The sequence below is a fragment of the Carlito syrichta genome, unplaced genomic scaffold (genome assembly GCF_000164805.1).
Source record: "Carlito syrichta isolate Samal-C Ts95f unplaced genomic scaffold, Tarsius_syrichta-2.0.1 Scaffold47747, whole genome shotgun sequence".
Taxonomy (NCBI): Eukaryota; Metazoa; Chordata; class Mammalia; order Primates; family Tarsiidae; genus Carlito; species Carlito syrichta.
In genome coordinates this window covers 68,519-84,616 of record NW_006991843.1, presented here as the reverse complement: position 1 = coordinate 84,616, position 16,098 = coordinate 68,519, and the positions used below count along the sequence as shown (strand labels likewise).

Below are 16,098 nucleotides of genomic sequence, written 5' to 3'. Positions count from 1 at the left end.
GTCTGGCCATTCCCTGACATTTTAACTTGACTTTTTTTCTTTTGTTCTCGTTTAAAACGCTCCACCCTAACAACCGATTTGACAGTAAGACTAACACATCATTTGCTTGCACTCTTTGTTCTTAGTCTCTACTCTTAAAAACTAAATTCATTCTATAAAAGTCGATGTACTCTTCATTCTATCTTCCCTAAAGAAAGCAACTCAAAATAATCCCCCGTCTCGTCTTGGTTCTTACAGCGCTGACTGCAAGCCTCCTTTGTTCAGCATCTTCGTGTCATGTTATGTAATTACCTTTCCCTGCTGTATTAGAAGGAATGTCAAGCTCAGAGTCAGACTGACTTGCTTTGAAATCCACAATAACACACAGTGTCCCTTTGCATAAGTTAACTTGCATTTTGAGACTTAGTGTCTTCTTTCTGAAACTACATTCCAAGGAGTTGTGAACTAAAGCTGAAATGCTTACATAGAGCTGCCACAGTGCTGTGCATACAGTGAGGCTTTTGTAAACATTCTAAGTTTTGTAGTTGCAGTAAAAATACCTTTGGCATGTTCCAGTCACTGTTCTCCTCCTTTCCATGTGTGCATTTTATAATTTTTTTAAAAGCTAATGTGTGTGTGTGTGTGTGTGTGTGTGTGTGTGTGTGTGTGTGTGTGTATACACACACATACACATGTATATATATAAAAAGCTAATATATATATATATATTTGGAATGTCAATTTCAGTTTAATTTTATTTTAAAGATGTAGGGTACAATTCAGGGTTAGGTGTACAAACACTGATCATGCAGGTACCTTTGTGGATGAGGTATGCCCCTCCCTCCCCTGGCAGTTTTCCTCAACTGCCAATCCCACCCCCCTCTCTTGGCAGTTTCCCACTACTGCCTATCCCTTCCCTATAGTATTATGATAATTGTTCAAGGTCCTCTTATGAGTGAGAACATATGTTCCTCTGTTTTTTGTTTCTGTGATAGATCACTGAGTATCCATCTAAGTTGCTGCAAAGTCCATATATTTGTCCTTCTTTATGGCTGCATAATATTTCATTGTGTGTAGGTACCAAATTATTTTTAATCCAGTCCAGCTTTGATAGGCAACATGGTTGGTTCCATGTTTTTGCTATTGTGAATCGAGCTGCAACAAACATACGTGTACAGTTATCTTTTTTGTAGAATGATTTGAGTTCCTCCAGGTATATTTCCAATAGGGGAATCGCTGGGTCATATGGAAGGTCAATTTCTAGTTCTTTGAGAAGTCACCACCCTGTCTTCCAAAGAGTTTGCACCAGTTTGCATTCCCACCAGCAGTGTAGAAGCGTTCCTTTTTCTCCGCATCCTCGCCAGCATGTGTTGTTTGTTTTCTTCATGGTGGCCATTCGTACTGGAGTTAGGTGGTATCTCACTGTGGTTTAGATTTGCTTTTCTCTGATGAGTGTGGCTGAGCACTTTTTCATGTGTCTGTTGGCTGCCTGTGTATCTTCTTTTGAGAAGTGTCTATTTATGCCTTTTGCCCACTTTTTAATGGGGCTGTTTGTTTTTTTCCTTTTGGCGCATTTGAGTTCCTTGTAGGTCCTAGATTTTAATCCTTTGTCAGATATACGATTGGCAAATATATTTTCCCATTCTGTGGGCTGTCTCCCTGCTCTCTTGACAGTTTATTTTGCTTTGCAGAAGCTCGTCAGTTTTATGAGCTCCCACTTGTCTATCATATTTCTTATGGTATGGGCACTTAGGATTTTGAACCAGAATTGTTTGCCAGTTCCAATTTCCATAAAAGTGTCTCCTGCATTTTCTAAGATTCTGATAGTTTGAGGCTTATATGATTTTATATAATTTATATAAAATTATAATTTTATTTAATATATACATATAATTTTATATGAAATTTATATAATTTTAGCTAATATTGAAAGCAGAAGTTTGCTGTGTTATTTAATGGGGTGAATGATGAAAGATCATATGAAATACTACACTTGTCTGCAACCTTTTAATTTTTATTTAATTGTGACAAGAAGTCTTTACATGAGACTACCCTCTTAACAGATTTTTGAATGTATGATGCAGCATGGCTAACTACAGGCACGGTATTGTACAGCAGATCTCTGGAGAGCATTCATCTTGAATAACTGAAGATTTATACCCATTGGTTAGCAACTCCCTATTGCTCCCTGTCCTCTTCCTTTGGGAACTGCCACGTCACTTCCTGTTCTGTGCATTTGACTTTTAGATATGTCTTGCAAGTGGAATCAGGCAGTATTTGTCCTTTAGTGGCAGACTTACTTCATTCAGTACAACGTCCCTAAGGTTCATCCATGTTGTCACGTCTGGCAGGATTTCCTTCTTTTTTGAGCTGAATCTTATTGTCTTGTGTGTATATACAAGCTGAGTATCCCTTATCTGAAATACTTTGGGCTGGGAGTGTTCCACATTTCAATTTTGGTGGGGGAGCATTTTGAAAAACTAACATTACATATATTGATTCAGTATCCCTCATATTAGAATCCAAAATCTGAAATGTCTTGATGAGCATTTCCTTTGAGTGTTATGTCAGCACTCAAGAAATCTTGGGAGTTTGGAGCATTTCAGATTTTGAATTTTCGGATTAGGCGGGCTAAGCATGTACATTTTCTTTATTCTTTCGTCTGTGGATGGACATTTAGGTTGTTTCCAAACCTTGACTATAGTGAAGAGTGTATCAGTAAACCAGGGAGGGCCAGCATCTCATTGGGTTCCTGACTTCAGTTCTTTTGGACCAATACCCAGAAGTGGGATCGCTGGATCATCTGGAGAATCTTTTTGTGATTTTTTTATGTGGACCCTCTGTACTGCTTTCCAGAACAGCCACATCTTTTTGCATTCTCACCAGCAGTTGCACGAGGTTTTGTTTCTCCCATCCTGGTCCATGCTTTATTTAATTATTTATTTAATAACAGACATCCTAGCAGGCATGAGGAGATTTCTCATTGTGATTTTGATTTGCATTTTGCTGATGATTAGTGACTGTGATTTTGTTTTCATATGCCTGGTAGCCACTTTATGTTTTCTTTGAAATAATGTCTATCCCAAACCGTAACCATTGTTTTCACTGGGTTAATTTTTTTTTTATTATTGAGTTGTAGGACTTCTTTATATATTTTGTAAGTTACTATCAGATATATAGATTGCAAATATCTTCTCCATTTACATGGTTGGACCTTTAATTTTGTGGACTATTTCTTTTGCCGTACAGAGGTTTCTTTAGCTGGATGCAGTCTCACTGGTCTGTTTCTGTTATCTGTGCTTTTGGGGTCATACTCATGAAATCATTGCCAAAGCCAATGCCACTACTGCTTTTGATGTCATACCCATGAAGTCATTACCAAGACTATTTTCTAGAAATTTTCTTCTAGGAGTTTTATTGTCTCTGGTTTTCAGTTTAAGTCTTTAATCCATTTTGTGTTGATATTTGTGTATAGTATAAGAAAAAAGTCTAATTTCATCCTTTTGCATGTGGATACACAGTTTTTCCAATACCATCTGTTAAGAGACTATTCTTTCCCCATTTTATATTCGTGGCACCTTCATTGAAGTCCAGTTGACCATATGCATGAATCTATTTCTGGGTTTTCTATTCCATTCCATGGTCCATATGTCTGTCTTTAGGCCAGTGCTATACTTTATTAACTACCGTGTCTTTGTAATACATTTTAGAATCAGGAAGCATGATGTATCCAACTTTGCTCTTCTTTCTCAAAATCGTTTTGGCTATTCGGGTTCCTTTGTGATTCCATATGAATTTTATAACTGTTATTTTTTTCTGTTTAAATAATGCCATTAGGAATTAGATATAGGTCGCATTGAACATGCAATTTGCATAGATACTATGGATATATGGACAATGTTATATCTTCCAATGTGTGAATACAGGCTGTCTTTTCATTTGCTTGTGTCTTTGTTGATTTCTTTCATCGGTGCTTTGGAGTTTTCAGCATACAGAATGTGCCCCCTTAGTCAAGTGTATTGCCTATTGTGTTCTGAAGTCTTATCATATCATATGAACGTAGGGCCCCAGAGCCTCCCTTTGTCAAATCCATGTCCAAAAGAAAACATCAGAAGCATTGCTCTTCCTGTCCTACTGCCAATGGCTTAGATGCATGGCTTCCTTTTGTAGGGTGCAAATGCTCTCGTCACGTACGCTATCATTAGTGGAGCTGATGATAGTTTTCGCGTTGACCCTGAATCCGGAGATCTGATAGCAACCAAACGGTTGGACAGAGAGCGCCGGTCCAAATACTCCCTGCTGGTTCGTGCTGATGATGGCCTGCAGTCCTCGGACATGAGAATTAACATCACCGTCAGTGACGTGAATGACCACACGCCCAAGTTCTCCAGACCGGTCTACTCTTTTGACATCCCAGAAGACACAATCCCTGGTAGGTGATGTCCCCTGAAGTGTATTTTGCAAGGATCACCTTTGACTAAAATTAAAGACTACGTTTTGACTGCTCTTGATTAATGACTGGTTTTTAACCATATGCTGCTAGTTATAAAAATATATATGCTGGATTTGGGGATCTTGTAATTAACCATCTTTGGTACAATTCCCAAGCAAATTGCTAGATTTTTGAGGATGGATGAGGTTAGCCATTTATCTGATTACTAATTACAGGTATTTCTGTGTCTGAAAGTATTAGTGACATGGGTTGTTAATTTTTCTGGCAACCCTGGTTTTAATACTCTTTTTCTACATTAAAAACGTCTAATGTGATTATGCTGCCATGTATTGAAAGAATCACAACAACAAAAGCTATGTGAATGGTGGTTCTAAGACCTGTTAGTCATGTGACCCAGAGCAATTCATTTCTCTTAGCTTCAATTCCGGGTTCTGTGAAATGCGAACAGTACTTCCTGTTAGCTAGGGTAAAGGTTAATTTAGAAAATATATGTGAGTTTGCTAATGTGTGACTTGAGTATTAGCAGATGCCCAGTAGATGTTACTAGAATTGGAATCTTGAATTATACTCTTGCCTCTTTGAACCTATTATGCTGTGATTGCTGAGTCTGCATTTCTAGTGTATGTGTGTCTGCTTTATTACCATTATTGAATATTTTATTCTAAAAATTAAAATTTTATTCTGAATTACATCAGGAATGAGTATGCATGATAATGTATATGATTTTGAAGCTCCGTCGGGCAATGGGATTAAGCATTTATAGGGAAATACTTCTTGCAATTTTCTCTTCTCTTCTGAAGATGCATAGTGCATGTCTTTTATAAGATTTCCAACACGTTGCTGAATTATAGCAATAATGATGAGTCCCACCCCAGGGGATCAATCTGTGTATTTCTTGGAATCCCCAGGTTCTGACACTAGCAGAGGGCTACACTATATTTTCATTGAATTCACCAGTACGTTTATGAATCAATACTGCCTGGTGGAAATATAATGTCAGAAAGAGGATTCGTTCCCCAGAAAATTTTACACTGAGACCGAAAAGCCACTGGATATGTGATGTCTTACGTGCTTTATTGATATGTATAAATGTTTATATCAGTGCCAATACAAAAATCTGCAGAATGTTGTGTACAGTATATTTTCACAGTGGTTCTCTCGTTAGGACTGAACAAATACATTGCAGTGTCTTTGCATGTATTATCCCAAAGTAGCACCCTTCGTTCATTTTGGACCCCTCATTTATTCTTCTTGCTAGGTTCTTTGGTAGCAGCCATTTTAGCTACAGATGATGACTCGGGCGTGAATGGAGAAATTACCTATATTGTGAGTGAAGATGATGAAGACGGAATCTTTTTCCTGAATCCAGTCACGGGAGTCTTCAATTTGACTCGAGTACTAGATTATGAGTCACAGCAATATTATATCCTCACTGTTCGAGCTGAAGACGGCGGGGGACAGTTTACTGCCATCAGAGTTTACTTCAATATTCTAGATGTAAATGACAATCCCCCTGTTTTCAGCTTGAATTCCTACAGCACATCTCTAGTGGAGAATCTACCTCTAGGATCTACTGTCCTTGTGTTTAATGTTACTGATGCCGATGATGGTATGTACTTTACTTAGTATATTTCAAGAATTCATTAAAATGTCATCGGGTTTATATTCCATTTATTTATTGTCTTTGGATGTCATAAAATTGCACTGTGCATTTTGTGGACATATGTCCACAGTTTAGGAACACAGCTATGATTGAACTATAGAGAATTTTAAAAATAAGTACTTTATCAGTTAAGTTCTTATTTATAACAGTTGCGTAACATGCCTTTTATCATTTTATAAACTTTGCAATTGTATCTTCTTTGGTTCATCTAAATGTGTGGCAGTGTTGTAGTTTACTAATGTGGAAGTCATAAATCATAAGCTTTTTGGTAGGTTTCTGTTAGCTAAATAAAAACATTTATGTTTCCATATATGATTGTAACTTTAAAAGGAAGCAAAGGAAAACTAAAGCCATACAGCAAAATACTTACAAAGGCATAACTAGATTTTATATTTTTTCGCTGGAAGACTGCTAAGACTGTTTTAGCAAGCGTTCATGCTTTGAACTCAAAGGGCCCGACTCAGATCTGTTTCACTTACGATGTAGTGTCATTTTAAGATTTTGCATTAACTTATGCCCTGCATATGTTTTATTTGTATTTATTGCAAAAGCTTTTGGCAACCTTTCTTTTAATAAGCGGACTCTACTGGCATTTCTTCTAAGACTTATTTTATAAGTACACATATCCTATAATATAGCATTAGAGATAACATTGTATAGACTACTGGTTTTTATTTGAATTGTTTAAAAACATCAGTACTGTTTGCTATCCCATTGGATGCGACTAAATTTCCTATCAATATACAAAACAATAGATGGTGCTTTAAAGAGGAAATGTCTCTCAGTGCAAGGACATGCCTAGTGACATGGACATATCTCACTCCACTTAGAATTTCCTGATTCTTATGACTTGGATGATTTATGTAGTCTCAGAACACCCTTCTGTTTTAACATTCTATGCTATACTTAGTTTACTTTCAGTGATAACCAGAAATAGTACTTGGAATTATATGAGAAGCAAAAAAGTGCTTTATATATGTTTCAATAAACACAACTAGAAATACTTTCTTTAGACTTCATTGAGCCAGTTCATTTTGAAGTTTTTGTCTCTCTTATTCAAGCACAGTTAAAATTGGACACATGAGTATATCTAAAATAGATGTGGCTACCATGTGACTATTTCTACTGTTACGCCTACTGTTGCTAATCATGATACTATTTCATCATGACGATATCAATAATGACATCGATGACAGGCATCTGTCCAGTGTTTCGTATGAGCCTCATCCTGTCCCAGGAAGGTACACACTCTGTTTCTTGTAGCTCATCCCAGGTGTGCGGCTTGGGTCCAGTTAAGCCTCTGTATACAATTGAGGTGAACCTCTTATTTTGGAGGTTGGTTTCTCTATTATAACTTTTAGTTCGTTTGCTTTTTCCCTGGGTGTGAATCGTTTCAAAACCATTCATACCTTCTTAAGTTATTTATCTCTGAGACTGTGCTCCACTTTTCTGTAGTGAAGGATTTTCCACCATTTTTGGTGATTTATTTATTATTCATTAGAGAGAGCCCATTGTTTCACACAATTGTGTGTTTCTCTAGAATAAATTTCATTTACCTTCATAACTTAAAATGTAAGGAAACTGAGAAAATAGCGAGGAAAAAAGCTTTCTTTGTCAAAAATCTGCTGGAATAGTCCATGTACATGTAAACATTAACCCTTGACTCTAATTACTTTCCATGGATTTTTTTCTTTAATTGTGTTGAGTAAAAGTTTTAAGCTACATTTATTCATTGTTTTAGTTTTGAATACTTTTATCAGTGTAATTTCCTGTACCTTGACCTGAATACAGGACACGGTTCCTATTCCTTCTGAATTTCAAGGACAGCGATAAGGCTGTACAAGGGTAGCTTTGTTTATAAAAATCGCCAACTCAGTTACTCTGAAAGTTCTCAAGGTATTTCACAAACAAATTAATCTTAATTTCTGGTTAAAGGGTTCCTGATAAAGGAATTGTGTCACCTTCTTAGGTGAAGACATTTTACATAAAAATACATTTAACATTCTGTTATCAGTCCATACATTCTTTCAGAGTTTAAAATTTAGGTTACATGATCATTTTGTCACAATAAAGCAGATCTTTTACTGGTTTCTCAAGATAGACGATATCCATGTTCATCTCAAGGCTTCCATGCACACAAAGTTTCATAATGGAAAACAATTATAGATTGAAGCATCATGGAAATATTCCTGCCTGAATAATTATCTTGTTACTCTAGAAATTACAAACACTTTCAAATACTGAAGAACGTTTGGGTAGTAACACAACTGTAATTTTTGCTGAATAAAGATGGCTGTATAATCTTGGTGCATGGTGCAGACCACCGTATTTCATATTCCAGTGATCTGATGACCTTGCTGAATCTGCTTTATAAAGATGAATATTATTCATGCACTTCCATGTGTTGAAGCTATGTGAAAAGCTGACAAATATGAGTTCTTTATAGAAATAATAAGACAACGTTTATAGATTGTTAATGAACATACACATTGTGTGACATGGAACTCTATACCTATAGTTTTAAGATATAGTTTTACTATTTTTATATTTTCAATGTGTTTATATTTTTATATATTATTTGTGCTATGCTTCCTGGAACTAAATGAATCATGAGACCCAAATCCAATATATACATATATAAAATCTTATTTTCAAATTATACACATATATATAAATGTTGTGATACATACAATTTATGTATTATATATGTACATATGATTTACATGTGTGTGTGTATGTATATGAATGATAGTACTATACATACACAATAAAACTACTAGGAAGAATCATGTAACTAAGTGACTTTCAGAACTTTGAACATAAATAGTTTGAAATGTAGATTGTTTTAAGTTTAAAGATCTGGGAGGCTATAAAACCACACTAAATTCAAGATTTGACATTTATGGATACATTTTAAAGTTTTAAAACAGTTTATTTCCAATTTCATGATTCAGATATTTGGTGCAAAGTGTAGAGAGAGAAAAAATTTCAAGTTTAGTATTTTTCAGCATGCTACAAATGTTTGGGGAGAATTTGGAGTTTTGATATGTCCACATGTACTTCCTAGATGAAAAGCATCTGTCCAAAGTCATTTACTAGACTTTTCAGGAACGAAAAGTCCTTTTCTTTACAGTAAAATCAACATGGATGGCTTTCATGACCTGTAGTTGCAGCAGTCAGGTTTCAGTTTTTGCAGTGGGAGCTAGTTCTTAGATAATGTCATGATATTTTATGTAAAAAGAGTTAAATTTTTGTTTGTTTTACCCGAGATAATAATGGTTATTATGAGTTCGCTTTTCATATTGGTACTATGTTTGTCATGAATTTAAATATAAAGTCAAATTTTTCTTTTTTATAATTCTAGTTAATTTAAAATTTATTAGTTCCCTTTCCCATCTGTCTACCCAATGTTTTTAATCTTTTAAAACGGGACTGTTCTGTCGTTGACAGCAGGGCTATAATATCTCGGTAGCAGGTTCTCTCTTTGCCTCTGTAGCTAGCAGTTTGCTCAAGGAAGCAGAATATATGATGGACTAAGTTGTTTAGATCCTTGACTTAAAGACTCCCATGCCTGTTGATGGATGTGGAGATGTTAGGCCATCACTTTATAGCCACGTGAAATTTTGTCAGTATTTTTAATATCTTTTGATCTTGGGTATGACGAATTTTATACACATTTGTAGAACTAAATTTTCTATCTCTGCTTGTTGATACTGTTTTTAGTCAGGTGTTTTCATAACTATGTTTCTCAATAATAATTATGTCTGAGGGTGAATCGCAAAATAATAGGGGTTCAGTTATTTTCTGGTAGACTTCGTCATAAGAAATGCAGAAAACTTCCTTAAAAAGTAATTTGATGATACATTATATGTGTGTATACACACATACAGGTATAAAAAAGTTATAGCAAATGGTATATGTTTGCATATATGTGTTTATATATATATGTATTATATATGTGCATACAAATACACACGCATATGTAGAGTACTGAAAACCCTAAAAACTTTATGTATGTAAAGATGGTGGAATTTTTTTTCCTCTGAAACTTGTGGAATTTTAAGACAAGGGGTTGAAGTTGAAGTAGGCTATTGACCTTCTTCTATCCAAATCCTGAAATTCTTTTTCTCTCTTCCTGGTGAATTGACCTATGACACCTATGAACTTTATTTATTCATATTTTTTCTGATCTTCAGGTTCCTAAGCATCTCAAGCTTTATAATTCCTGTTTGTTTTGTTCACTTGTGAGTAGTCTTAAATAAGCTGTAAAGATTAAAAGCCGCAACTCATAATGAGGGGAAAAACCAAATCTTACCTTTTCAAAGATTTACTCATTGTTTATCCTTGAAATTTTCATTAATAAGCCAGTTCTTGAAAGCTCTCTTCATAAATATTTTTCGTAGGTAAAGAACGTTAGTTAGAGACTATAAAATCACAGGAAGGAGTAACTGTAGCAATTTTTTAAATGAACAAGCTCTACATAATAAAAAAGAAATCTCATTACTCAGGTGAAGTTTGCCTTTGTAAGGAACTTGATGAATTTTAAGAAAAAGTAAGAGCTCACTGAAGTAGTCATAGAACATGGAGAAAGGACATTAAAAAAAAGCAAGAAAGTGATTAAATTGTTTTAGAAGACTTGTGGAGAATGGACATTATTTCTAATAAATGGAATTTAGAAGCCTGGATAGTTGAAAAATATAGACACTATGGTAAGCAATTCATATTACTCAGTAGATATTTGCTATTCCTGCAGTAGAACATTGTTACTCAAGATAGACTGTCCAGATGTAGAATATATTTCTTATTACAATATCCTGCAATCTTCCCAACATCTTTAGGATAAGATATAAAAATGCACTTGGCGTTCTGGGTCCATGAAGAACACCACTGTGAGGCAGAAAATCTGACTTCTTCTTTCCATTTCACTGCGTATTTGCTATTTAATTTTGAATCATTAACTAAAACGATAGGATGACCCGTTCTTCACATCATCTTTATTATAAATATGTCAGCATTTTCTGAAATCAAGATTTAGATATAACTTTTATAATTAAAAAGTGGCAGGTTCCTAGGAAAAACAGATGGAGCTCAATGATAGCATAAACATCTTTGTAGACTTTTATGTATCATTTTTCTGCTAACACTTCCTTTAAAGAATACTTTTAAAAAACTTTAGATACGTCTAATAAAATCTGAGAGATAACTATGTTCTCAAAGACCGTAACTTGGCTTTGTTAGAATTAATAGCTTTTGATTGATTCTGACAAGAAATGTAAAGGTGGACTCACAGCATTCGTAACTAACGCTATACAGCAGAACATTTATGACCCTCCTGTGAAAATCCGCGTTGGCCGCCATAGGTTACCAGAGTTACAAATGTTTGGCACTGTCAGTGCTGGCCCCATTGGGAATGAAGTGACAGAAACGAGGAAATGTACGGGAACATCTCCACTCTCTGGAATATTTTTCTCCTCTTTATTTTTGTACATTGACATTTCAACACCCTAGTAAATAGCAAACAGTATCTAGATCATTTGTTCACTAGATTGCAAACAACTTTTTAGATCAAAAGTTAGCAGGAAAAAAGTTGTTTCTACGTATTATTTACTTAAAAAAACATAGCGGCAGCTAAGTCATTCATGAGGCATGTTTGGTGCATGATAAATCAAAGATACAGAATTACATGCCAAAAGTGATCTAAGAAAGTATCTAAGAGACTTTTGTTTGTTCCCTTTAATCCCAGGCATCAACTCCCAATTGGTTTACAGCATTGCCTCAGGTGATAGCCTCGGACAGTTCACAGTTGACAGGCATGGTGTCCTGAAAGTCCTGAAGGCTCTGGACCGAGAAAGTCAGTCTTTCTACAACCTGGTGGTTCAGGTGCACGACCTGCCACAGCCTCCAGCCTCCAGGTTCACGAGCACAGCTCAAGTCTCCATCATTCTGTTGGATGTCAATGACAACCCACCGGCGTTCCTTTCTCCTAAGTTGACATACATCCCGGAAAACACACCGATTGATACTGTGGTTTTCAAAGCTCAAGCCACGGACCCAGACAGTGGCCCAAACAGCTATATTGAGTACACCCTGCTGAACCCTTTGGGCAGCAAGTTCAGTATTGGGACCATTGATGGCGAAGTGAGGCTCACCGGAGAACTGGACCGAGAAGAGGTTTCCAATTACACGCTGACGGTGGTGGCTACCGACAAGGGCCAGCCGCCGCTGTCCTCATCCACAGAGGTCGTAGTTATGGTGCTGGACGTCAATGATCACGCCCCCATTTTTGCACAGGCTTTATATAAAGTGGAGATTCATGAAAACACACTGACTGGCACAGACATAGTACAGGTCTCCGCAGCAGATGGCGACGAGGGTACCAACGGCCAGGTCCGCTACAGCATCATGAATGGTAACGCCCATCAGGAATTCCGGATCGACTCTGTCACGGGCACCATCACTGTAGCGAAGCCTTTGGATAGAGAGAAGACCCCTGCTTACCTTTTAACTGTTCAGGCGACAGATCGGGGCAGCACCCCCAGAGCTGAGACTTCCACCGTCAGCATCATTCTGCTGGATATCAATGATTTTGTTCCCATCTTTGAACTCTCTCCATATTCTGTAAATGTCCCTGAGAATTTAGGGACATTGCCCAGAACTATTCTTCAGGTCAGTATATTTTGATAAAGCGAGTGCTGTGTTCACTATGACACCATTTGAAAGGCCCTCCTCTTCCGCAGTGTTCGTGGCCCTGCCCCCATGCATGGCCATTCGTGCTCAGCTGCAGGTGTATCAAATCTCGAAAAGGAAAGGTGTAGAAGCGTCATCCCTAAGAGCCTGTGGATTCCTTCATGGGTGGAAATACTGCATTTGTTACCTTCTTTTGTGTATGTTCATGCTGCACATATTTGTGTGTATGTGTGTGTTTTGAATTTTGTTTCACTATGAGAGAAATAGCTGTACATAGTAAGAAAATAAAACGATGTCAGTGCTTGAAAAAATTTTACAAATATTTTTCCATCATCTCCATACATTCTACTACCTAGGTGAAAATGCTCTTAAGATTTTTTTGTGAAGCCTTCCAAAAATGGCGTGCATTTGCTGTATGGATATTTTCACACAAGTAGACATGTGAACTACATACCATTTCTATTTGTGTACCATTTCTGTTTTGCTTGGAAACTTAAAAATATATTTTAGAGGTCTTTTAGCATGGTTCTACCTTTATTATTTTGAATGGACCCATTTATTTCACAGGACATTTTTTTTTTTTACTCACACCCATGATACGTGCTGCTCTGTCCTACAGGTGGTGGCAAGAGATGATGACCAAGGATCAAACAGCAAACTGTCCTACGTTCTGCTGGGTGGCAACGAAGACGATACCTTCACTCTCTCTGCCAGTGGGGAACTCAGAGTAACCCGGAGCCTGGACCGGGAAGCCAAGGAGAGCTTTGTCTTAACGATCACAGCTATAGATTCAGGTAAGTCCCTCCCGACCTTGTTTGCTGTGAATAACTTCTTTATAAGTAAATTAAGTTTTTTGTTTCCCAGTAAATTAAATGCTTTTTAAAACTTACTAATGCTTGAAATTCTGATTGTCTCTATATAATTAATAGCACATGCGTCCTCTCTGTGAAATGTACATGAAAGTGGTAAGGGCTTAAGCGTACCATGAGCAAAGCCCTATTCCCATAAAACAAAATGAATCTCTGCCTTGTGAGCCTCCTGGTACCTCTGGGTGTGACACTGTGCTCAACCACCTGAGCCAGGAGGCATTTACAGTCCTTGAGCTTTGGAGAGATCCGAATGGGTCTGGCTACAGATTCTCTTCTGGTAGACACAGCGAGTTAGTCTGGTAGGAAGAACTTTCCCAAGACGGAGGCTTAGTCAAGCAATGTTCTAAATGTGCAGACTACTCCAGAACAAAGCCCCAGTTTGAAGGAGTCAAACTGTGTTAATTCCTGATGTCATCAGGAAGTTGGGGGGAAAACCAGGGATGTAGAATTCTTAATATGAGAACAAGTGGCAGAAGTCTAATTTCTATGAAGGACTGTTGCCATGAGTTGGGAAATACAAAGACCAGGTGTGTGAAGATGACATCCAAAGTTGAGGTGGAAGGGTTATGAGTCATGGAGAGTCCTGAGTTATGAAGAGTGAATGTTCAGATGATCAGCAAAATTAAGGTGTATGGAAGTCTGTCATTCAGAACCCTAAAGAAGGCGCCAAGGAGCATGATGGGAAGCATAAGTGAGCCTCTGTGATACTTGGGCCTCAGATCTTGGTGTCATGGCAGTCTTGGAAATTAAAGTATGAACTGAATTGCCCTGAAATGGTTTCTGTGGCAACTGTCAGAAAAGTACTCAGTGAATGTCTGAAGAACCCTTGTTGCAGGTGGTGTAGAAAGCCATCAGAAGCCGTGAGGAAAGTCGCACTGGGTGATCTGAGTGTCATTGACACTCAAGTATGACCATGATTCTGTGTGCAAATAATTCCCCTGCATACTTCTGACATAATGAATGACCATTTTTCAGGAGAATGTGAGAGTTTTAGATATCTGCACGTTCATCCTGTTTTCCAGGAATAAGCTCTCTCACATAAGAATTAAGATACATACCCACTGGTTTAATTTAAAAGTCAAATTGGTAGATGACATGAGAAAGTTTAGAAAAATATGGGAACTTGTAGACCTCAGATGCCACGTTATTCTCAAATTCGTAGTGTTCTAAGGGTCTGGAAAATATCAAAGTGTTTTGAAGAAGAAATAGTTTGAGGGTTTTATTCCCTATCTCGCAAATCACCTTTCCTTTGCTCGTTTTAAACTCTCACCTGGTGGCAGCCCAAAGATAGGTCAATGTTGGCAACATGGCAGGAGTTTTTCATGATGCAGACCTCTAAATCTTTGAACTTGGGGGCAGGGGGAGAAAACATTAGCATTCCACCTGCCGTCGTATTTTTTTCTTTCCGACTGCACTGCTGAAGAGCAGTGTATCTGGAAACTCTGAAAACCCCCACGGAACCCTGTGAGCTACAGTCACGCGGTTGTTGGGGTGGCAGGGGTGGCGCTGAACATTACCTTACAGAATTGCAAAACCAGAACCGTGCTTCCTAATGTAGCTCATAGGATCAAATTGCAAAACCGACTGCAACTCAAGTGTTACTGACATTCTGTTTCACTGTAATTGAAAGTCTGATATTCTGCCTTTATCATGCATTACTTACTGTGATTTCTTCTAGAAATATGTACTATATTAAGTGTAAACTCATAGAAGGCTAAAGCACCCACCTAGTGCAGTCATGCAGGATATCACTATATGGCTTCTTCTAGGGGGAAGATTGCTCAACAGGAGTTGGGCGTTTTATTCCTAAGTAGCCTTCCTTACTAGAGTTTGCCTTGTCATTTTCTCATACGTGCAGTAAATAAGTTGACATATTTTACATTAGTGAGTGGGAATGAGTTATCAGGAAAACCAGAACAATGAGCTTTAAAAATTAATTCGGGCAATTAATTTACAAGATGGAAGTATATCCTAGAGGTAAATGCATAGGTGTTCTAGTTACCTGGGTTCAAACCCTACCTTTGCATCTGGGCAACTTATCTATCCCTTCATGGTCTTGTCTATAAATGAAAATGGTAATACTGCATGGGAGGCATATTGGCTAGAATCGAAACAACAAGAGCTTATTTTAGTTATTAATATTCGTCAGTGTGCTTGACAGACAGCTAAAGCCTTGTGAGGCCACAGCCACACATCTTGATTCCCATTCTCCTCGTCCCCCTGCCCCAAATGGTCTCTGTCCCCCAGTTCCCAACCACCGAAAGAAATCCTCGTGATTACCCTTTATTCCTCTTCCTCTGTACCCCCACGTTCAACAAGTCTTTTAACAAGTAGCCCATGCCGCCGGGCTCGGTGGCTCAGCCTGTCATCCCGTGCCTTTGGGAGGTTGAGGTAAGTGGATTGCCTGAGCCTGCGGGTTCGAGACCTGCCTGGGCAGCGAGACCTCG

General features: G+C 37.6%; 1 protein-coding gene across 1 annotated transcript in view; it reads left to right on the top strand.

Annotated features, from left to right (window-relative positions):
• The window catches only part of FAT4 (FAT atypical cadherin 4), a gene marked incomplete at both ends in the record, with an annotated part of 164,477 nt that overhangs the window by 80,652 nt on the left and 67,727 nt on the right, over nt 1-16,098 (top strand). The window contains 4 exons of the mRNA XM_021707583.1: nt 4,150-4,411; nt 5,691-6,041; nt 11,839-12,761; nt 13,402-13,576. Coding sequence (XP_021563258.1) covers nt 4,150-4,411; nt 5,691-6,041; nt 11,839-12,761; nt 13,402-13,576 — 1,711 coding nt within the window. The remainder of the gene's footprint in view (nt 1-4,149; nt 4,412-5,690; nt 6,042-11,838; nt 12,762-13,401; nt 13,577-16,098) is intronic.